This window comes from Phascolarctos cinereus, unplaced genomic scaffold (assembly GCF_003287225.1).
Source record: "Phascolarctos cinereus isolate Bilbo 61053 unplaced genomic scaffold, phaCin_HiC Scaffold_4;HRSCAF=312, whole genome shotgun sequence".
Lineage (NCBI taxonomy): Eukaryota > Metazoa > Chordata > Mammalia > Diprotodontia > Phascolarctidae > Phascolarctos > Phascolarctos cinereus.
In genome coordinates this window covers 706268211-706292987 of record NW_027555847.1, presented here as the reverse complement: position 1 = coordinate 706292987, position 24777 = coordinate 706268211, and the positions used below count along the sequence as shown (strand labels likewise).

Here is a 24777-nt window from a genome sequence, read left to right as displayed (position 1 = left end):
TTGTAGAAATCTCTTCGTTTGGGGCAAAAATACTCAGGAAGGGGATAATACGGCACAGAGGACAATTGTATCTGGAGACAGGGGAAGTGCAGGGATGGCAGTCACTCCAGGGAAGGAACACCCCCACCTTCATACATAGGTACCCTGGAACCAAACCCTATTTATCTCATGTTAGTTATGACTCTCTCTCCCCCTGAGGGGATCAAGGTCATCATGCAAACTCTGGACAGCTCCTCAAAGCAAAAGTCTCATTTCTGCTTCAGCAGAGCTAGCTCTGGGTCCTCTGCTTGAGTCCTTTGCCTGAAGGACTTGTGATGCCCTCAGTAGAGAATGGGCCCTGCTGGGCAGGCTTTGTTCTTCATTCCTTAAGCAGTTCTCCCAGGAAGGGCTCCTTTCCCAGAAAGAGCCCATCTATTCTCCATTGATTTGGGGCTCTCCAGGATCTGACACCCCAGGCACATATTTCATCCTGCCTCACAAAGGCTTCCTACCTGAAAGTTGCATTTCCCAGATCTAATGAGAGCTTTATGTGACAGTCGGGACAAGCTGGTGCAGAATGGCCTTGGACAGTCATTTTCTTCACCTCTCTGAGGTGCCACATGTCACTGCAGCTGCTTGTGGCCAGAGCGTGGTTCAACAAACTTAGAATAAAGAGTGTCAGAGCTGGCAGGGCCCTTAGAAGACAGAAGATCAGAGCAGGGAGAAACTTTAGGGAAAAAAAGTCTGGAGCTGGCAGGTTCCTTAAAATACAGAATATCCAAGCAGGGAGGGATCTGAAAGCAAAGTAAGCCAGAGCTGGTGGGACCCTTAGAATATAGACTATCTAAGCAGGGAGGGACCTTAAAACACCTGTCAGATGTTAAAGTTTAGAATGTCAGAGGTGGAAGGGACTTTAGAATGTAGCATCCCAGAGGTGAAAGGGATCTTAGAACCAGAAGAATGTCTGAATTGGAAGGGATATTAGAAAAATGTTATGTTAGATCTTAGAAAAAAGGTTAGCAGACCTGGGAGGACTCAGTATATAGAATTCAAAGATGAGAGAGCTCTTAGAAAATGGAATTTCAGTGCTGGAATGGACAGTAGGACAAGATATCAGAGCTGGGAAGGAACTTAGAGATTACCTCATCCAAGTCCCTCAATGTATAGATAAGAAAACTGAGGCCCGGAGAGGGGCAGGGATTTGCCCAAGGTCAGACAAGTAGATGAGGTTGGATTCCAACTCACCTCCTCTCTGTCTGAAAATACACACTGTCCCAGAGCATCACAGTGAGAAAAGCACTGGGCAAACCTTCAAATGTTATAAAACATATGAGTTTATATTACTGTCATTATCATTATATCATCTCATGCCATAGTGGAAGGAGCATTGGGTTGGAAATCAGAGGTCATGGGTAAAATCTAAGTTCTTCGACTTACTGGGCAAGTCCATAATCTCTCTGGGCATCAGTTTCCTCATCCATAAAATCTGCTGGTTAGACTAAATGTTCTTAAGTTCCCTCCAACTCTAAGTCTTTCATCCTTCAGAGCCAGAGGCATAGCTTTGAGGAAATGGGGAGCCATTGAGGGTGTTTGAGCAGGAAAAGAGCATGATGAAATCCATTTTCCAAATAACCAACCTGAAATCCTATCCTAGATGCCATTTATTCTTTTTTGGAACCCTGGGTGCTGATTTAAGATTATTTTTGTTAAGGAAAGTTCTTATGTGAGTTGTGATACGTATACATTAATGGCAGCTAGGTGGTGCAGTAGAGTGCCAGGCCTGAAGTCAACAAGTCTCCTCTTCCTGAGTTCAACTCTGGCCTGAGACACTGTGTGACCCTGGGCAAATCACTTAATCCTGCTTGCCTCAGTTTCCTCATCTCTAAAATGATCTGGAGAAGGAAATGGCAAACCACTCCAGTTATCTTTGCCAAGAAAAACCCAAACAGGGTCACAAAGAGTCAGACACTAATGAAAATGACTTAAAAACAAACAAGAAAAATATATTCTGAGAAACAGCATGTCTTGTGGGGCATTCAGAAAGTGAGGGCAGTAGCTGTGAGTGCCCCTCTGGTCTGCAGCCTCAGGTGTCTGTGGGTGTATGGGGCCCTCCTGAGCTGGAGGCCAGCTGTAACACTGCATCTGTCTTCATGGCCACAAAAGCTGGGGGGCAGAGAGTTTGAATTTGAGAGGGGCTGCAAGATGGAGGAGAGGGGTGGGGGTTGATTCTATCAAATCCTAGGATTTTTAGAAGCTAGCAATGAAAATATTTTTAAGTGTCTCCTGTGGTACAACTTGAAGCCAGACACTGTAAATATTTGGGAAGCTGGCAGGGGATTATTGTGGCACTCACCTGGAAGAGGGAGGGGTATGGAAGCTTCTGCTTCTCAGAGGAGCCAGGGAGGTTGTGTTCGGGCTGGTATCACTTCTCTCCTTGCACATAAAAACCCAGAACCTTCCTAGAGCAAATTCCAGGAGCTACTGGGGACACAGGCAGCGAAGAACCCCCAGTCCTTGAATTCTTCCAGAGAATAAGCCGCTACTTAAGTTAGATATTTTCTGGCCTGAAGTCAGAAGACTAGACCAGATGACCACTTGGAATGACTTCAAGATCTAGTTTTCTAGGATTTTATTCTCAGATTCTATTCTAGGATTCTCTACTTGGCTCTCATAGTCAATAAACATCTATTCTATTAAGCCCTTACTATGTTCTAACCACCATGTTTATTGCTAGGGATACAAAGAAACACAATAATATGGATATGGAACTCACATTCTGATGGAGGGGGACACACAGAAATAACTAAGTACATAATACAAGATACATGCAGAGTTGATGGAAAATAATCTTTGAGGATGAGCTGCTAGCAGGTAGCATTGGGGGTGGGATGGGAAGGGACTAGAAAAATCCTCTGACAGAAGGGAGAATTTGAACTAAGTCTTGAAGGAATCCAAGGAAGTTAAGAGGTAATAAGGAAGAAGAAAAGCATTCTAGGCATGATGAATGACCGATGCAAAGATATGGAGATGAGAAATGGAACACCATATTTGGGGAAGAGCAAATAAGCCAATGTCATTGATCACAGAGTGAAATGTAAGAAGACCAGAAGAATAAGAAGGTAAGAGGTTATAAAGAGCCCTGAATGCTGAACAAAGGGCAATAGGGAGCCATTGGAGTTTATTGAGTAAGGAGGTTGATGTGGTCATCACCTCATAAGATTAGGGTTCGTCATCACCTTGGAACTTGTCCAGTGCAATTCTCTTCTTCCATGGAGGTGGTGACACCCAGAGAGGTGACATGACTTTTTCCCAGTCATACAGTGTCATATAAGGAATGAAAACTCAGTTCTTCTGAGGGCACCATGCCCTTTCTTAGTTTCAGTGAGCCTTTCCACAACAGCCCCTCCATCTCCTTATAATTCATTCATAGAATCATAGACTTAGAACTGAAAGAGACCTTAGAGGTCACTAGACTGATTCCCTCATTTTACAGATGGGGAAACTAAGGTTCAGAGAGGTTTAAGTGACCTGCTCAAAGTCACACAGTTAACACAAATGGCCAAAGTTGGATTCAAATTCAGGTCATCAGACTCCAAATTTGGCCCTCTTCCCACTGTACTTACTGTTGTTCTTCAACTGGTACCATATAAGGGAGCCAGAAAAAACAAGCATGTTAGATATGTGTCTAAAATAAAAGTAAATAAGCTCATACTTGAAGGGGAGAGGAAGGAAGAGGGAAGAGAATAAGAATTCATATGCACCTACTATGTGTGAGGCACTATGTGAGGCTCTTTACAAACATTTCTTTTGATTCTTACAACAACCCTGGGAGGTATGATTATTATTTTGATTCCCATTTTATAATTGGGGAAACTGAGGCAACAAGAAATTAAGTGGCTTGATGATGTTCACATTGCTAGTTAAGTGTCTGAGGTTGAATTCAAATTCGGGTCCTTGTGACTTCAGGCCCAGCACTCAATCCAATAGCTGCCTAATGTGGAGGTTCTATGAATCTCTTCAGATGCCATAAGGAATAGGACTCTTGATCATAGCTCAATTATGCCATGTGTTGACAGCAAATGGGACCAATGCAAAGAACCCAACAAACCCGATGAATGGTGTTCAGTTATTCCGGTCATGTCTGACTCTGTGTGAGGATCCATAGATAATGGAGTGGTTTGTCATTTCCTTCTCTAGTTCATTTCACATATGAGGAAACTGAGGCAGAGTTAAGTGACTTGCCCAGGGTCACACAGTTAGTAATTGTCTGAGGCAAGATTTGAACTCAGGTCTTCCTGACTCCAGGCCCGGTGCTCTATCCATTGTACTACCTAGTTGCTAGAATATCTAGTGCTATTTTCTAGCCTGGCTTCCATCTCTAGCTCTAAACACCCCTGGACATCAGCAAGAAACATAACTGCTTACAAAGTCAGGATGCGGGACTTTAACCTAGGTCTTACTGGCTCTGATGGCAACTCCCCATCTACTACAGCACACAGCCTCTATATAGAGGCACATAGAAATAAATGCAAACACACAGAAAGGAAATACAAAGACATTCTGGTAGAGGGGAGGACATTAGCAAAGACCTCACACAGGAGGTAGTGTTTGAGGTGGAACCTTGGGGATGGCTGCTGCTGGCCATAAGAGAGTGTTGACCTCACCTGCACGTGGACCAGCTGGCTCACAGGAAGGTTGGTCTGGCTCCTGCTTGGTGTCCTAGCTCCTTGGCCAGATGGTCAACTCCACTGAATCGCTATCATAGTAGCATTGGCTTCACTGGTGGGCAGACCTACAAGACAGAAGGAACAGATGGGGATCTGGAAATCCTCACTGGAGTTCTCAGGGTTCCGATTCAACCAGCTTTTGGCTATTGGGGACCAAAGACTTATCAGATTCCATAGCATCATTTATTTTCCTGCATTTACTTGAGCATGACTGCAGCATTGAAGGCCAGTGGATAAGTAATGAAAGCCTCTATTATTAAAAAAAAAACTTAGGGAATACTGGCTCCCCCAGGATTTGATATCTGCTACTTTGCATATTTTGATTGCCCCAGGGTAATTGTCATCTTTCTTGGTGCCTCCCCTTTCTAGATGCTCCCTTTCCTTCCTTTATTTAATGGCAGCAGCTAGTTTAGCTATACGTCTTCATTTACCTGCCATGCCTTTTGCTACTCAGATGCAGAACCTGCAAAAGTATCTGATGTTTCTCATGCCCTTCCTGGCATTTCCATTCAGTGTAACATTAAGCTGGAATTTTTATTATAATTCCAAGAGCTTCAGGGTTAATGTCTTCGATATTCCTTCCTAACATTGTTCAGATGATTGATATCACTCCGGGGGGCTAGAATTCAATGCTTTGTGTGAGTTGTCACTTTAAACAAGATTTATTTGCAAAGGAGGGGAGGAAATAATATTGAGAACAATTAAGGTGGTTTCTAGTTTCTGGGCTGTGGAAAATGTATAGAAGCTTGTAAGGGGGTTGGGGAAAATATCTATTCCCAAAGAGGGATGGGTACTCCTTTCTGAAAGTTGAGGAGGCTTTGGAAATAAGAGTTATCTTTGAAGTCTCCCACATTCAAAGTTCCATTCGGAAGGAATTTTCCCCCAATGTATCCAAATCTGGACTGCTAGCCTTCAGTCCATTTATTTTCAGCTGCGGATGGCATACAGAACCAGCATCCCTTTGTTGGATGGGTAGATAGGGATTCAGAGCTAAGGGAAGTCCCTTTGCTGAGCCTTGGTTTTCCTATCTGTAAAACTGAGGTCATAGGTCCGCAAGTCTAAAACTCAAAGCCTACATAGTCCAAATGTGTCAGCAAGGTGTGTCATGTGTAGGATGATATATTTGGAGTTGACAAGACCTAAGATCAAATTCTGGTTCAGACATTTATGAGCTATGTGACCTTGGTCACCTCTTTTTGTCTCAGTTTCCTCACCTGTAAATGATACTGTGATTCCTCATTTTACAGATGAGGAAACTTGAGGAAAACAGCATTAAATGACTTGCCCAGGGTCACACAGCTAGTAAGAGGCCAGATTTGAACTCATGAAGATAAGTCTTCCTGACTCCAGGCCCAGTACTCTATCCACTGCACCACCTAGCTATCAAGCTGTCATTTTACAGAAGGGGAAACTGAGGCCCAGAGATATTAAGTGATTTGCCTGAAGTCATAAGAACATAGATCTAGGGTTGGAAGGACCCTAGAGACCATCTAGGCCAAGTCCTGCCTTCTATAAAGAAAAAAAAGGAGGCACAGAAAGGTTTCTAGTGTTTAACACAGTCTCTGACACATATGACACTTAACAGTTGCTTGTTAACTTGACTTGTTCAAGGTGACAGGGGTAGTAAGTCTCAGAGGTGGGGTCTGAACTCGTGTCTTCTGACTCCAAAGCCAGGGTTCTTTCTGTTCTACTGAGTTGCCTCCTTTGGGGTCTTTATTCTTGTCTCAACCTTCTGCATGTGTTAGGAAGTGGGGGGAATACCCCAGGTCTCTGTCCTGGGTCCTCTTGTCTTTCAGCTCTAAAAACAACTGAAATTCTTAAGGTCTGATGGTGAAATTGTCCTGATCTCTTGGTCATAAAGCAGTCACTGAGTGAGATTCTTCCTGCTAGAACACTGGGATTGTAAGCAGTGCTAGTGTGAAACATTTATTAAACACCTACTATATGCTAAGCATTGTGCTAAACACTTTGCTAATATAATTTTGTCTGATCCTCTCAATAACCCTGGGAGATAGATGCTATTTGTATACCCATTTTACAGCTGAGGAAACTGAGGTGGAGATTAAGTGACACATACGACTAGTAAGTGTCTGAGGTTTAATTTGAACTCAAGTCTTCCTGTCTTCAGGCCCGTCACTCCACCCACCACAGCACCTAGCTGCCTTTGGGCCAGGTTGCTGAAATTTGGCTTTCAAAATCATGGTTAAGGCTCACTCAAGGGCACTAACCCTTCCCAAGGATTCTCCCCTAGTCTCATCGCTCATGATGTACATTTGAATAGAAAAGTGCCCTTTGTCTTTTCTGGGCACATTCTAGGCCCAAGCTCAGTCACTGCACATCTTGGCTCATATAAAATAGAGTAGTGAACTTAGAATTGGTACAGTCTATCTCTCAATAGGGGCAGCTAGGTGGCACAGTGGATAGAGCACTGGGTCTGGAATCAGGAAGACCTGAGTTCAAATCTCGCCTCAGATTCTTACTAGCTGGGTGATGCTGGGCGAGTCACTTCGCCCTGTTTGCCTCAGTTTCCTCATCTGTAAAATGAGTTGGAGAAGGACATGGCCAAGCACTCCAGGACCTTCGTGGAGAAAACACCAAGCGGGCTCATGAAGTGTCAGACACAACTGAAATGAGTGAATAACAGCAATAAAAGTAATTAATCAATCAATCAGGAGGAATTTCTTAGGCATTTACTCTGTGCCCTCCACCATGCTAGGTGCTAGGAATACAAAAAACAATAATAATAATCCCTGCCCTCAAGGAACTTACATTCCATGGAGAGGAGACAACATGTACACCTATGAATAAACAAATGGATGAATGAATGAATGAATAAATGCGCACAGGTAGCTGATAAACACAAGGTCTTTGAGGGCTGGGGGAGGGAGACCAATAATGGATAGAGCTGAGTTCACATCCCACTTGTGAGGTTTATGAGCTGTATCATCCTAGGCAAGTCACTCTGAGCCTCAGTTTCCTCATTTGTAAAATAGTAGTATCTGAGAGACGCATAGGGACTGGACGTGTAATTTCATAAATATGGAGAACTCCCTCTCCCAAAGCAGGTTGGCACTTTCTCTGCAACTTATTCTAGTCTTAGAGGGTCGTCTAAAGAACGACAGTGCTACTCAGCCAGTGTATAAGCCGGGTATAAGACCTGAATTCAGCTCTTTTCGACTCTCAAGCTGGCTCTCTGTCCATTGTCCCATTCTTCCTCAGTAAACAGATAAAAAGTCCTTTGCAAACTTTAAAATACCATTGGAATGTTATTTGTTGTTGTTTTTGTTACCCTCAACCCTCCACCTCCTGGTTCCCTGAGCTTTCCATGAGGTTTTGGCACTCGGACCAGCCTGGCTTGGAGTGCCATCATCATTTCTGTTGCTGACCATCTGTTCAGCAATGTGGCCTCCCCCCGCAGAGGCCATGAAAGATGAAATATTTCCGTGCTTTAGGAACTGGGCTCATTCAGCTCCAGTAAAACTACTTTCAGGCTAATTTACAGTAAATACCCAACATACTTCTGTGGCCATGTTGGCTGAATGACTTGCCAGGCCTCCAGGGGGTGGAAGCTGACTGCCAAGGTTCCTAGAGCTTGTAATCTATCCTGTAGAGACATGGAGGATATGTTGGGAGGCAGCTGATACCTCGCTTGGAAGCTATATTTGACTATAAGCTTCTTGAAGCTAGGGACCATGTATTACTCGTCTTTATAGCCCTCTTCACACCTGACCCCCATTTCCTGGAAATTTCTATACCTTACCATTCCCTTTCTGGCCATCATCTCCACCTCCACCCCATCAAAATCTTGGACTCCATTCCTTGAACCACCCTGGACTCTAATGTGGCTTTACCTTTCTTGGAACTGCCATCTCATCTACCAACTCTAAGCCAGCACAGTGCCATCATGCCAGGCCAGCTCCCTTCTATATGCCCTCTTCCCCCATTAGAACTAAACACCTTGAAGGTAAAGACAGTTGTGCTTCCTAGTATTTGTGTCTTCAGTACTTAACACATAGAGTGAGTGCTTAATAAAACCTACAGGGATGCAGCTTGGTGCACAGTGGATAGAGTATTGGGCCTGGAGTCAGGAAGACTTCTCTTCATGAGTTCAAATCCAGCCTTAGACTCTTAACTAGCTGTGTGACCCTGGGCATGTGTGTGTGTGTATGTGTGTGTGTGTGTGTGTGTGTGTATGTATGTATGTATGTATATTACCTTGTTTGCCTCAATTTCCTCATTGTAAAATGAGCTGGAGAAGCAAAGGACAAAGCACTCCAGTATCTTTGTGAAGAAAACCCCCCAAAATGGGATCACGAAGAGTCAGACACAACTGAAATGACTCAACAATAAAGCTGGCATCTATTTATATAATGAGTACCTTTCCCATAAAAAGTGCTCAATGAAATATTGCCTTTCCTGTCTTGTTTAACATTACTTCCCTTTATTCTCTCTATATTCCAGTCAAACTACCTACTTACCCTTTTCTACCCTCCCGTTCCATTTCCTGAATTTGACATTCCATCACTTGCCTTCACACCTTTGCCCAGGCTGTCCGTCATGACTGGAATGCACTTCCTCCTTCCTTGCGTCTCTTAGAATCCCTAGCTGCCTTGAAGGCACAACTCAGATGCCATCCCCTTCAGGTGACCTTTCCTGACCGCCCTCGCTCTCATACCTTCTCTCTCTCCTCAAATTACCTTGTATCAGCTTCTCTTTGTAATATATTATAACCAGACTAATGGAATGAAAACCATCTGAAGGCAGGCAGCTGTTTCTTTGTTGCCTTTGTATAGCCAGTATATACATAATGTGTGTATACACATATATACATACATATACACACATATAGACACATGTATGTATACACACACATATATACACAAGCATTTGCATACATGTGCAATTACACAAACATATATATAGATATACACCTCCACACACATATATATACATACATGTGTGTACATGCATATACATGTGCATATATGTATATATCTATAAATGTGTATGTGTGTATATATATACATACATATATATATATATATATATATATATAGAGAGAGAGAGAGAGAGAGAGAGAGAGAGCATACACACATACATACTATAGCTTACATGCAGAATAGGTATATGGATGACAGTGATACTATCTATCTTATGTTGCACATGAATGAATGAATGAATGAATGAATGAATGAATGAATGAATGAATGAATGAATGAAAACGTATTTATTAAGTACTGTGTATCTAGCAGTACCCTCACAGGAATTCTGTTTTTTTTCTCAGGGTTGCAGGTTCTGTGTGCTTTGGCCATAGCACTGTCATTATCATCATCAACCACTATGTGGGAGCTGGTTGTGCCTTGCTGGTAGCACCGACTCGGACTTGCCATGCCCCTACATCCCCAGAAATCCTTCCTATGAAGTGTCCCAGGTGTTAGCGAGGGGCAGTAGGGAGAGGCTTTTTGCAGAAGGTGGGGTTTTACTGGAACTTGAAGGAAGCCAGGAAGGCCAGGAGTCAAAGAGGAGCAGAAAGAGGAAGGCATGAGGGACAGCCTGGAGGCATAAGATGAAATGTTTCGGGGGTGGGGGGGACATTATCATGGAGTATATGGAGGGGAGTTAAGAGTAAGAAGAATAGAAAGGGTGGAGGGGCTTTCAACTCAAACAGAGAATTTTATATTTGATCCTGGAGGTAATATAGAGTCACTGGAGTTTGCTGAGTGGAGAGGACAGAGGGGATGACATGATCAGGCCTGTGCTTTAGGAAGATCAATTTGACAGCTCTAGAGGTTGGCACACAATGGGTACCCAACAATTGTTTGTTCAGTTGTATTCCGGCTCTACCTTCCTTTGCATCTATTCTGCAATACTAAGATGAAATATAACAGCTTCCATCAAAAGGAAGAATGAAAGCAGAGGGGGAGGGAAAGTGAATACTGTCATATCAGTAACCTAGATCAAATAACATTTTAGAATATTGAAATACGTTTAAATTGTTTTTTCAGGTTTGCTGCGGCAATGAAGGTTTTTTTTTTCCCCTTAGCTCCAGCCTATAATGAGCGTAGGTGGCTGTTCAAGACAGGAATACTTGGTGGGAGGAGTTGGAGGTGAAATCCATGCATAGTCTCCACTTCAGAAATTTAAAAGCTGATTAGATTTTAATTGGTTATACAACTCTCCTCCCACCTCTGCCTTTGGTAGGCACTGCCATCAGTATAATCTGCTAATGCAGAGTAGAGATGGCCAGGCTTGGTTTGGGGTCATCACATATTTATCCCTAACTCACCAAGTGGCCTTGGGACAAGGGTGCTACGGGGATCCAATTCAGTTTGCCTTCCCCCTGTTTTATCACCCAGATGCCTCACCTGGCACAGGTGCTGGGTGAAGATGGGAAGAGGTTTCATGTAAAATTCTTTGCCCACGGGAGATACACCATAAATGTTAATTAGATGAATAAAAACTCTGAGAATTTCTCAAGAAATAAGCTCCTTGGTAATTCAAGATTGTCCTATAGTTGAAATCGTAACCTCAACTTTCCATCAACGTGTATGTCAGGGACCAAGTGAGGAGATGATGTCCTCAGAATGGCAAAGTTCTTTGACAAGGCAGCTTTCAAGAATAAGCATATGTCGCCTACCTCGAATTAAATCTCCTAGTCTGATACTAACAACATGAAATTGCTCTACATGGGTGACTGAATGGTTTCTTTTGGCCTTACTGACTAGCATATCAATTCATCAATCAATTAGCATTTATTGAGGCTGCTCTATATGCTATGATAAACTAAGTGAGTGAAAAATCTGTTCTTAAGCAGTTAGCATATGCAAAGCACTATGCCAAGTGCTGGAGGCACAAATAGAAAAACAGAGATGGCCCCTTCTCTCAAGGACCTCATGTTCTAATGAGGGAAAAATATATGCAGAAAGTTAAGTCAGATAGAATAGTCCTATAGCGATTAGCAGAAGGCAGAGGAGAGGGAACAAGCATACATTAAGCATCTACTATATACCAGGTACTGTGCTAAGCACTTTATAAATGTTACCTCATTTGATCCTATGGGGAAAATTGTCAGTGCTGGAACAAACCAGAACCAGAGCCAAAACCCCCAAACCCAAACCAACGATAGTTTATTGAGTTCACCAGCAAGGGATCTCCACTCAAATGGGAGGAGACTTTTTGAAGGGACAACAGAATAAAGCTTATATAGGTTTCAGTCTAGGTGAGAGGGGAATTGGGTACGGGGTACTTCAGGTCTGTTGCTAAGGGCTAGTAACCGGAAAGGGGTCTCATCAATAGTGCCATTCTTTCCCACTAATTCTGGTGAGATTTTTGTATAGGAAAGCAAGAGGAAGTCCTGAATTGGAGTTAGCTATCTTTTGGAACCCAACCTTAATAGATAGGACTGTCCATGCTATTTCAGCAGTGAAGAAGGTCAAAGTCAGGGGTGAACTGCAATACAAAGCAGGGTCAGGGGCAAGATGGAGGAACTGCAGACAAAATGGAGTTGCTTTAGCTTTTTCTGCTACCCATAATCCTTCTAACAACCCAGTGAGGTAGGTCCTATTTTCCCCATTTTACTGTTGAGGAAATTGAGGAAAACAGAGGTTAAGTGATTTGCCCAGGATTATGCAGCTAGTAAGTATATAAGGCTAGATTTGAACTCAGATCTTCCTGACTTCAGGTCCAGAGCTCTGCCACTACTTTGTAATAGCCAAATAGCTAATAACACTTCTTTAATGTTATTTCCACTGACAAAACTATATCCATTTCTGTTGCTGAATTACTTGAAACTGGGTAGTGAGAACTTTCTTTTCCGGGTCTTCAGTAGCTATGGCAGCTGAGAAAGTGCACCTGCAGAACCTAAGAAGCAGGTGCTAGGTCACAGACTCACAGCACATACAAGATTCCTATAGAGTAGATAGAAGATAGCTTTAGAGGAGGCCGCAGGCTACTGATTTGGGGTGGGAGATGGGGGACAGGGAGAAGGCTCCTGGATGAGGGAGCATTTGACCTGGGTCTTAAAAAATAGCCAAGATCTTAAGAGGCAGCAGTTAGGGGAGAGAGGCTTAGGGGACAGATAATGCAAAGGTATCAAGTTGGAAAATGGAGCATCATGTGTGAGGAAAAGGCAGTGGGCCAGTATGGAGGGACTAAATGTAGGATGTGTGAAGGCAACCAATGTGTAGGAAACTGAGAAAGATAGGAAAGGGCCAAGTTGGAAAAGGCTTCCAATGCCAAACAAAGGAGATTATATTTGATCTTGGAGATAATAGGGAGGTACTAGAGGGTATTAGGAGTGACATGTGCAGAACCACACTTTGGTAACAGAGCAGAGGCTGGATTGGAGTGAGGAAAGACTTGAGATAGGGAGGCCTAGAGACTATTTCAGTAGCCCAGGTAAGAATTAATGAGGATTAGACATGAAACTGTCTAAAGAACAGACGAGTGATTATGCTCATTTCCTTGTGATCCAATGGAGGGTATCCCCTCTTTGGGGTCTCATCAATAAGTGCCATTCTTTCCCACTAATTCTGGTCAGATTTTTGTTTAGGAAAGCAAGGGGAAGTCCTGAATTGGAGTTTAGTGCCAGAGCCAGACTCTACCCCCAGGTGGTCATCCCTGCTTGATCTCACCCTGGCTTCCTTCCTAACCCCACTTCTCAAGGTCACCACCCTCTGGATCTTTGTGATTGGATATTCATGGCCCTCTCAGTTAGAAACCTTAGAAGCCTTGGCCTTGGGCCATTCTGGTTTTAATGTAACTATGTTGATCACTGCCTCTACTATCCAATACTTCCAGGGTTCCTAACCTGTAGCTTTCTGGCCACCCAGAGGCTTTCTCACATGTGCACTTTGCTTTTGTTTCCTCCATACACAAAGCCTTACAGACTATACATGTACCTGGCTGCACATGTGTTATACTGGAAGGCTATACTGGACTCAAGCTCTCTTTATTAGGAAGATCTCCTTTTCAATTGTTCACGAGCTTCTGATGTGCTGGTTTTGAGTGAAAGAAGTCACTTACTATAGATGGTTGTTAGATTTTTTTTTCGTATCATTATCCAGTATGTCATGAACTTCAAGGTTTTGCTGGAGTAGATATGTGGGATTTGCCTCCTCAGTCAATTTTGGCAATAAGTTTCAAATCAAAATTTTAAGATAACTCCAATTGAGCAAAGTAAAAACCAACCCCTCTGGGAAATATCACAGCCCTTGGAATGAAAGGGTGGTATGAGATCCTGGGACACTGTCCCAAGGTGGGGTGGTGACAGAGACACTAGGGTTCTCCAAAGCCCTTAGGAAGGACACACTTGGGGAAACTGAGAAGTGGATTTCACCAGAGAGGAGCTCAGCTGGGTTCAGCTAAAGGAGAATGAAGTCAGCAGTGTGGTCCAATAGAAAGGCCAGTGGATTTAAAGTCAGAGGACAGAGACTCAAATCTCACCTCGGCCTCTTATTAACTGTAGCTAGACCCAGAATAAATCTCATTCCAGTTCTAAATCTATGATTCTATGTGGCCACCATCTGGTAACTTCCTGTTTTACTTAATGATTATTGCTTACCATTTGCTAAGTTCAGTTGTTTCTACTGGTGTACAAGGGCCGTCAGTGCCCTCACATTTTGGCACCCTGAGACAAAGGGCCTGTTGATACTCCCTTGTTATGGACCTGAGAATGAGAACCACTGATTTATTTATTACCTTTAATCTGTGAGAGGCTGGGGAGTATATGGAATACTGTCATAATAACTTTTGGATAAAAGGTTCTAATTCATAATCTTGGATACTTGGATGTTGGTACCAAAGGAATCTGAGGCACCTTCCTTACAGAAGCACCCAGGAGAACACTCTAAGATTCATTCCCATGTTTATAGTCTTAATATTATGATGGAGACTTGTTATGTTTGTTATTTTTGTTGTGTTACTTACTTATGTGTATATACTTTTTCATTGATGTGGCTTCTCCATGATACATGTAATTCTTCTTTTTTCCCCTTTCCTTTCTTGTTTTCCAGTCTGTGTAAAGGACGGACTCTGTACTCGTGGTGAGAGATGCCAAAATTGTCTTGGATGTCAACAAAACAAGGCAAATTGCACAAGAGATTGTGAAGGTACTGTAGCCTATGACACAAATCTCTTTTCCAACCCCCACCAAACACAGCCTCTTCCTAAGAAATAGAGGCTATAGGAACAAATCCTAACCTGGAGAGTTGAAAATTGGTTTAAGCACACCAACTCTAGGAAGGAAGAATGAAAGGAAGGAAGGAAGGAGGGAGGGCAGGAGGGATGGATGAAAGAAAAAGAGAAGAAGAAAGAATTAAAAAATAAGAGAGAAGGAAGGAAAAGAGAGCTATAGAGAAGAAAGAAAAATAAGAGTAAAAGAAGGACAAATGAGATAAGAAAAAAGAATGACAGAAAGAAATAAAATAGAAGTAGAAATAGAGAAAGGAGAGAGAAGAAAAGAGGGAGAAACAGAGAAAAGGAAAGTGAGAGCTAGAGAAAGAGACAGGAAAGATCTAGCAAAAAGGAGAAAAAACAGAAAGAGAAAGGCAAAGAGAGAAAGAATGGAAAGAGAGAGATAGAGAAAGGGAGAGAGAATAAAAGTGAAAGAAAAGTAGAAAGGAAAAAGAGAGATAAAAGGACATATAGAAGGAAGGAGAAACAGAAGGAGAGGGAAAGGGAGACAAAAAGGGGAAAGGAGAAAGAAGGAAAAAAAGAAATGTAGAAGGAAAGAAAAGTAGAGAGAGATAAGCAAGAAAGGAGAAAGAGGAAAATCATGGAAGGAATGGAAAAGAAAGAAAAAGATAACTAAAGGAAGAAAAAGGGTAGAAAAGAAGAGAAGAAAAAAAGAAAGATGGGAAGAGAATTAGAAAAGTTGGGGAAGAAGGAAAGAGGAAGACATTGAGGAAAAGAAAATGAAAATAAAGAAGGATGAGAGAGAAGAGAGAAGAAGAGATATATACAGGGGAGAAAAGAGAGAGAACATTAGGCTAAAACAGGAGACTGGCCCTAAAAGAAACCATTTGGAAGAGATTATGGCCCCATGAAACTCTCCTGATGTTCACTTCAAGACAACAATCTGGTATATTGTTAACATTAATCCTATTATGCAGAAGCAGGACTGGAGTGGGGGGTGGGGGAGGGTATGATTATAGACTGGTTAATGGGTTGGCTTACCTGCAAGGCTGTTCTATATGTATGCATAAATGAACAGTAGAGCAAGCCATTCATTTATTTTGCATGTTAATTTTTTAAATTTAAATTTGCTTCTTTACTTCTTAAATTACATATTTATTTTTATCAAAATTATGTATTTGTCTAAATAAATTATATATATATATATCAAAAAATTTCCTGTTTTTAAAATTACATATTTATTTTCAGCACTGAAATCCTCCTTTCCCTCCCACTCCATCCCATCCCACCCCCTTCGAGAACTAAAGACAAACACATATATTCAAGCAGAACATTTTTTTATACTGGTCATACCCAGAAACTTCTGTCTTGGTCTACACTAGGGGTGGGGAACCTGCTGCCTCAAGGCCATGTGTAGACCTTTAGGTCTTCAAGTGTGGCCCTTTGACTGAATCCAAACTTCACAGAATGAATCCTCTTAATAAAGGGATTTGTTCTGTAAAACTTGGACTCAGTCAAAAGGCTGCACTCAAGGACCTTCTGGCCATGTGTGGCCTCAAGGCCACAGGTTCCCCACCCCTGGTCTACAGTATGAGTCCTTCATCTCTGTCAGGAGGTGAGCAGCATGTCTTCTCTAGAATTGTGGTTTATCATTATGTTGATAAGAGTTACTAATTCTTAAAAAGCTTTTTGTTGGTTTGGGTTTTTTTTTGGGGGGGAGGTTTGTTTTTTTTTTAACCATGTTGTTGTCATTGTTTAAGTCATTCTTCTGGTTCTGTTCACTTTATTCTGCATCAGTTCATATAAGTCTTCCTAGGATTCTCTGAAACCATCATTCTTCTTCACCATTTCTTACTGCACAATTGCAATCAATCATATTTGTATACCATAACTTGTTCAGCCATTCCCCTATTTATGGATATGCCCTCAGAATCCCATTTTTTGATACCTTACAAAGAGCTATAAATGTTTTTGTGCAACCTTACTCAAGAGTTTATTTTGCTTAGAACTAATCTTTCCCTTAACCTATTCTCCCTTCTCTTTTTTTCTCCTATTTCAATGTTGAGTGAAATGCATTTCTGTACCCAACTTTATGGATATTTTCTTCCCTCCTTTGTTTGATCAGTTCAGATAAGAAGTTCAAGTGTCAGCTGCACTCTGCCCCCTGACTTCTTTGCATAGATGTCTACTTGCACACCCTGATTATATGAGATAATTTCCCCAAACCTCCCTTTCCCTTCCCCCTTTCTCTTCCCTTCTTTTTCCATCTTCTCCCTTTATTCCTCTTCCCCTCTCTTTTTATTCTTTTCTTTATTCTTATTCTTCATTCTTTCTTTATTTTTCTTCTTAAGTCATCAACTTCATTTTGTTTGAACTTCAGTGTTTCTATGCAGCTCTGATTGTTTCATGAGGAGTGTCCTAAGCCATCCATTTTTGCCTATCTTTGAAAAACATCAGTGAGGAAATGTTTTGGAAAACAGCCTCATTTTTATGTGAATTCTTCTTTAGCTAATTTTATTTATGTTTCCCTTACTGCTTTGGGTTCAGGAGGACTGAGTTTTAGAAAGTTCTCTGCTTTTTCACAAAGGCAAAGATCCTAGCCTTCTTTGGTTGAACTCTTATAGAATCAGTACTAGAAGAACCCTCAGAAGGAATGTAGTCCAACCCACGTAAGAATTCCCTCTATGATATCCCCAATAAGTGGTCATTCAGCCTTTGTTTGAAGACCTTTACTGAGAAGGACCCCATTACCTCCAGAGGCAGCCTACTCCACTGTTTGGATCACTCCAATGGCTAAGATTTCCCTTCTGCAGCTTCCACCTCTCCTTCCTAGTTCTGCCCTCTAGGAACAAAAAGATAAAATCTCACCCCTCTTCCATATGACAGCCTTGCCAATATTTAAATACAGCTATCATAGAATCTTAGCCTCTTAGAGTTAAAAAGAACCCCAGAGTTCATATAGTCCAACTATAACTGAGTAAGACTCCCCCCCTTCTACAGCATCCCAAGTAGTCCTTCAGTCTCTGCTTCAATACCTCTAGCAATGGGAAACCTGCTACCTCCCATGGGAGCACATTCCATTTGGGGACAAATCACAGAACCATCCAAAAGAACAAACCCCAGAAGGACCATTTACCTCCATTCAGCTCTGCTGAATCTCAGCAGGAGCCTACATTACCTTCTGCAGCAAGACAGATGAAAGTTAAACATAAGGAAAGACTCCCTTAGATTAGGCCAGAAAGGCTAACTGAGGGGCACTTTGGAGAAACTGCATCTCTTTAAGTCTTCTGAAGTAGGTTGCATTATCATTTGTCTGGGATTGATAAAGTATAGCACAGCAAAGAGAGGGGCACAGAGGTGACCATTCATGGTGCCTTCCAGCCTTAATAATAACTGACATTTATTCTCAAACATCTGCATCCTCTGTGATCTCATCAGTCTCATGATTCCCTCCAATGAAGAATACCATGACCCAAACATTTCTACCCATCCTCAAAGACTCTCAGCCATGCCCTCCTCTATGTCCTCCACAGTGGGATCCACCCAACCTATTGTGGCCCTTCCTTACTTTCTCTTGGCTGGAGAGAACCTGGGAAATCCTTTGTTTTTATTCTGTGGCCTCTTTTACCTCCATACCTCTCTTTGATGACATATTTTTCTCTGCTTCTCCTTTGTAATTCCTTGTTTACAACATCTAAGAACCTGTACCTTTCCATTACTCTTTGGATGATGTTCAAATTTATGAAGTTAGCAAGGATTTTCCATTTTCTCTTTTGAGATTCAAAGGCTTGGAATTTAAGTGCCTTGACCAGAGTCCCACAGGTGGTAAATGTCACAGGCAAGATTCATACCCTTTCTACCTACAAGTCCAATGTTCCATTTACTATGTCATGCTGCAGCTTCTATTGAGGCCGGATGGTACAATGGAAAGATGAATTTTTGGAGCAGAGACATTGAGTTTAAATCCTGCCTGTATCAATGACTATGTGGTGATGCCCTTGGACAAGTCACTTCCACCTCTCTGGACCTCAGTTTCCTCATCTGTAGAAATGACAGGATTGGACTATATGAACTCCAAAATCTCTTCCAGCTCTTAAAAATATTGCTATGACTTAGCAATACGCAAGAACTACTCACTGCTTGACTCCTCATCTCCTCTGAGTGATGCTAGATTCAATCATCAGCATCTTGGCTCATAATCAAAAATGACCACTTTAACAAAAGAAATTTTTTTCTCCATTTCTAGGAAAAATAAAGATGGTTCCAGGGCATCTTTCACTAACATAAATCTTTTTCCAACCCACTGGCTTTCATTTTTCTCAAGAGCACTTTGGCTAATGACCAGATAGATTGTCTTCAGACAAGATTCCCTCTCCCCTCCAAATGTTCCCACCATGAGCTAATTGTTTATTTGCAACCATTTTCATCTGATGGACTGGAATATGATGAACCAACCCTTCTTAGCCTTGGAAAGAGAAGGCCAGTCTACCACTCAGTCTCTGCAGAATTCATCATGACTATAGATGGCTCAGAGGGTCATTGACTTAGAGATGGAATGGACCTCTGAGACAATCTCCAATCTCCAATTAGAGAAGACTGAGGCTCAGATAGAGTAACAGGATTAGAGATCTTGAACTGGAAAGGAACTTAAGGGTCATCTAACCCATCCCCCTCATGCTCTAGAGGAGCAAACTGAGGTTCAGAGAACACAATAGGATTATAGATCTAGAGCCAGAAGGTGCCTTACATATCATCTAGTCCAACCCCCTCATCTTGTAGAGGAAGAAACTGGGGTTCAAAGAGGTTTAATGATTTGCCCAAGATCACACAAATAGTAAGTGGTACAGTTAAGATTAAAATCCATGTCCTCTGATTTCAAATTCAATGGGTTTTGCACTGTGCTATGATAATCTTGCCTTTGCCATTAATTAGTGGCATATATCTTCTCTTGAGCCTCACTTTCCTCATCTGTCAACTGAGAGTCTTTGACTAGCTAATTTCCAAGGTCCCTTGCTGCTCCGATGTTCTATAGAGATTGGGACAGGACTTCCTTATTAAGGAGAACTCCCAGGCAAGGCACGCCCTCCACCAGGACTGAGCAGCACTTCTACAATTTATAGTCTTACAGAGCTGTCTAGTACATTGAGAAGGGAGATAACTTTCCCAGGGTCACAGAGCAAGGATGTGTCAGAGGCTGGTCTTCCTGACTTTCTCTAACCACCAGAGCATCCTGTTCTATCAGTTTATGAAATGTGTGGCCACGGACTTGATCAACATTAAAAATGGGTACAACACCACCCAAAAACCATAACTGCATCCTTGAATCCTGCCAATGTCCCAACCTACTATTATCCCAGTCCTCCAACCCCCACAAATATATTTGGGATTAGTGTTAACATTTATAAGTTCCTGATTCTGAATCTGTCCCCTGGCTCCCCTTCCTCTTCCTTCCCAACACACACACACACACACACACACACACACACACACACACACACACCCCTTGCTATATTTTTCCCTGCCTCCCCACCTCCCTTTACATCCTCTCCTTGTTTACAGTCCAATGGTATCAGTAAGGTCTTAGGAAATGTCTTAAGGATTCCAATCAGAAATGAGAGGAAAGAGAGAGAAGCTGATGTGTCAGTCATTGGAGAATTTTGACTAATCTCTCTCCAGCTTACCAAAAACATGCTGAATGAAAAGGAATATCACTGGAAATGGGGGAAGGGGGGAAGGGAAAGGGCTGGAGAATGAAACCTTTGCTCTGTCATCATTTTCTCTCTGACAGCAGTCACTCTGGAGGTAGAAATGGGCATACATGCCATAGACCAAGTAGAACACATTTGTGAGCACATTAGAATCCTTCTCTTCACCCAGAGAAGGTTTTTCAGGGAAGAATCCAAAGCTTAGGCTATTTTTTTAAAAACCTCAGATACTGTTCTCAAGATTAGATGAGAGATCATAGAAGTAGAGCAGGAGGAGAACTTGGGGCTATCTAGGGCAATCTTTTCAAGTCAAGTCAATAAACATTTAGTAAACACTAACTGTGTGCCAGGCCTTTGGGATGTGCAGAAAGGAAAAAAGGTAGTCCCTGCCTGCAAGGCTCTTACAGTCTAAAGGGGGAGACAACTTCTAAGCAACTAATTCAATCCAATCAACATTTATTAAGTGCCTACTATGTGCACTGGGGATATAATTAATAAAAAGAAATCTTATCCTTGCCCTCAAGAGCTTACAGTCTAATGCGGGGAGACAACATGCAAAAGGAGGCAGGAAAGAGGATGGAGAGAGAGAGACCAGAGGATACCTGATGTTGGGATATCTTGTTCCACGGGGTTGAAATCAGGCAGGGCAGAAGATGCAAAGCTGAATGAGCAGAAAAGTCTAATTTCTGCCCTAAAGGAAGTCATTGGGAGGACTTCAGTACTCTGCCCTCCAGGCCTTCCATCAGAGAGTAGAGAAGGCTGGGGGAGGTGGTGTCAGTCAAGGCTTGAGTTAGCAGCCTGGTGGTAAAATTAGAAGTCATGAGCTTAACCTGGGAGGAACAATCAGGCAAGGCAGCAAATACAGAGTACAGTAAGGGAGATACAAGATATTATACAGAAATGATGCAAGACATCTGAGAGGGGAAGATAGAAACAGCTGTGAAGTAGGGAAGGTGGAAGGAACTGGGAAACACCTACTCCATTTTACAGATGAGAAAACAGAGGCCCAAGGGCCTCTGTTTGCCAGAGCAAAGTGACTTGCTTATTATCACACAAATAGTAAGTAGCAGAGTCAGGATTTGAACCTGTGGCCCTCTAATTGTGAATCTTCCATCTCCTTGTTTCCTCCAGGGTATGGGGTATCTCCACGCCAAAGGAATCTTGCATAAAGACCTCAAGTCCAAGAATGTCTTCTACGACAATGGTAAAGTGGTGATCACAGACTTCGGGCTCTTCAGCATATCAGGCGTGCTGCAGGCGGGCAGGTGAGGGTTTGGACCAGCCATTGTGTCTGGGACTAGCAAGCTGAGTTCTCCCAAGGCCAAGGTCCCTAGTCCTACTCCTACGTGGGTCACTTCCATGTGCACTGAGCTCCCTCTTGAGCATCCAGGCATCTAATAAATGCACTGGCCACAAGGGGAATAAGGCAAGAGAATAAGGACAATAAAAATCATAATAACAATAAGAATAATGATAATATGATAATAGCAAGTATTTTTATAACTCTTTAAAGTCTTTAAAGCATGTTACCTAAACTGTCTCATTTGTATCTTACACCCTTGCAAGATAGGTCTCAATATTATCCCCATTTTACAGATGAGGAAACTGAGTCTAAGAGTGGTTTAGTGACTCATCAAAGGCTATAAAGCTACTGAGAGGGAAGGTTTGTTGATAATTTCAGTTGGAACATGAAATAAGGCCCTAATTTCACCATTGAGGGAACTCAATAGGTTCAGAGCTGGGCTAGCTCCTCCCTGCTCATTTCATACCAAACACATACATCATACACACCCTCTTCCCCCACTACCAGGAGGATAGAGGCTGCCTGATCCAACCTGATTGTTCAAACACTGTCTTACAGACTCAGGAGACAATGTCAGATCTAGCCACAGCTTCAGATGTGTGATCAGTGGTAGGGAGCCCCCCAGAAGTCACTGCTTTTATCCCTTTATTTCAGACTTGAGAACAGTGGCTAGATGTCAATATACTCTGTGAGCTCAGTTGACCTCTTCCATTCAATGGGCAGGGGGAACATGGGGATAGACATGCTGTTTAGAACAAAAGTGTGGCTTCCCACTGCCCCAGTGGGCTGTGGGCACACTTGTCTTCCCCTGCTTGTGTAATCCCTTAGCTGCTCTGTCTTCCACACACTGAACACTGGGGCCACATCTCCACTAGCCATTTAGCTGAGGAAGCAAAGGGTTGTCCTGCTGTGCTCCATGCCAGAGTCCACAATGCCTTGAGTCTTCCTGCCTAGAAGCATCATGGAAGCTCTACCATGAACATTGTCAACAAAGGCAAAGGGAGAGGCTGGGCTCATGACATAGGGGCATTGTGCTGGAAATTGTGTTTCCTAAGAGTCAGGAAAACATCTCAGAGGCCCACAGACCTCAGAACCTTCTGATCCCCAGCCCCCATTATTTAGCAGGGGAAAAAATTGGTCCCAGAGAAAGAAAGTACCTTGCCCAAGGTCACACAGTTAGTTAGGGACAGTGGAAGAGGTATAGACTCATAGTTCAGGGCACTTCTGCTATAGTCTGCTGTAAAAAGAGAGTTGAGGGAAGCATATGGTTAGCTTTGCAGCTAATTAGTTGCCTGGGTACTACCCATCTATTACTAGCATCAGCATACTCATAGCTTACTCTATCTCTGGTCCATTTGACAGACACAGTGGGCAGGTGGGAAAGAGGAGGGGGCTTCATTAAAGAAAGAAAAAAACTATTCCTCAGGGGTTTCATGAGAACACAGAACATGTTCAAAGGGTCAGGATCTGTCTATGCTGCTCTTCCAAGTCCTGACCATTTGGGAGAAGCAGCTACTGAGTTGGCTTTCTGAGTAATATGGTTTCAGGGGGTGCCCTATAAGCTTTGCTGACCTAACATTTTACCTCCTTGGGTCTGCATTTTCTCCTTTGTCAAATGATGGAGTTGGACAACCAAAAATTCCTTCCAGCTGTAACTCTGTGGTCTATGGGTCATTATCCTCCCTCCTTAACCCCCCCCCACATCCATCATGAAAGATGCATTAATTTGAGTCTTGCAGAGTTTTGTTGTTCACGTCACCTATGAAAATATAGATTCCATCCGGGGTGCATGGATGGTCCCCACTTGAAGCCCTAAGAGCTAAATACTGAGTAGTTATTGGGTGCATGACCTCTCAGAACTGTGACCAATTGACAAGGATTCATGGCATGCCTACTATGTGCCAGGCCTTCTTCTAGGCCCTGAGGATACCATATGAAATAGTCCCCACGCTCAAGAAACCTATATTCTACTGGAGGAAATGAAATCAAATAAGCAAGCATTTATTGGCCCCCTAAAATAGTAATGGTTATGATTTATATAGCACTTTACAAATATGATCTCATCTGATCCTCACAGCAACCCTGGGAGGCAGGTGCTATTGTTAGCCTCATTTTAAAATAAGGGTACTGAGGCAGACAGCGATTAAGTGACTTGCCCAGGGTCACACAGCTAGTCAGTGTCTAAGGCTGGATTCTATCACAGGTTTTCCTGATTCCAGGTCAAGTGCTCTAACTGCGCACTACTTGGTTACCTCTTATGTAAGGTTGGACAAGATTGTAGACCCTCAGAGACTTTGCGCTCTATTCAGTCAGATAAAGACAGTATGTGTGTGTGTGCGTGTGTGTATTATATATGTGTACTTACATAGATGTGTGTATATATGCATATGTATATATGTAGGTATATATACATACATGTATATACACACATCTATGCATGCACACATACACACACGTGTGTGTATGTTTCTCCTTTGTTTTTGGCCAGACCTATGGTTTCACTGGGGCAGGGTGCTCCACAAAAAGAAACTCCCTTTACTGATACAGATTGGCACCCATTCTGAAACTTAGAGTCTTAGAGAGTTGCCCAAGGCATCGGCAGGTTGAGGGACTTTCCCAAAGTCACACAGACAGTGAACCTAGGTCTCCTTAACCTCGAGACCGTTTCCATGTCCACTATACAATGCTGCCTCTCTAAATAGGTAAGCGTCTGAGGCTGGATTAGACCTTAGTTCTTCCTGACTCCAGGCCCGCACTCTATCCACTGTGGCATCTGCTGGAGGTACAAGAATGGCCCAGGGGGTAGTGAAAGGGAGGTGTGAGAATGACAAATGAGCTTGGAGGATTTGCATCATTGTACCCAGAGTCTGTCCTCGTCTCTATGCTCTGAGGCACTGTATAAGGTCCTGGGCTCCAGCAGATTGATTCC

At 42.6% G+C, this 24777-nt stretch overlaps 1 protein-coding gene across 1 annotated transcript in view; it reads left to right on the top strand.

Annotated features, from left to right (window-relative positions):
- Positions 1–24777, top strand: part of KSR2 (kinase suppressor of ras 2) — a 582604-nt gene that overhangs the window by 538173 nt on the left and 19654 nt on the right. Inside the window, 3 exon segments of the mRNA XM_021007997.1 lie at positions 14720–14742; positions 14745–14815; positions 21677–21810. Of these exon segments, the coding sequence (XP_020863656.1) occupies positions 14720–14742; positions 14745–14815; positions 21677–21810 (228 nt within the window).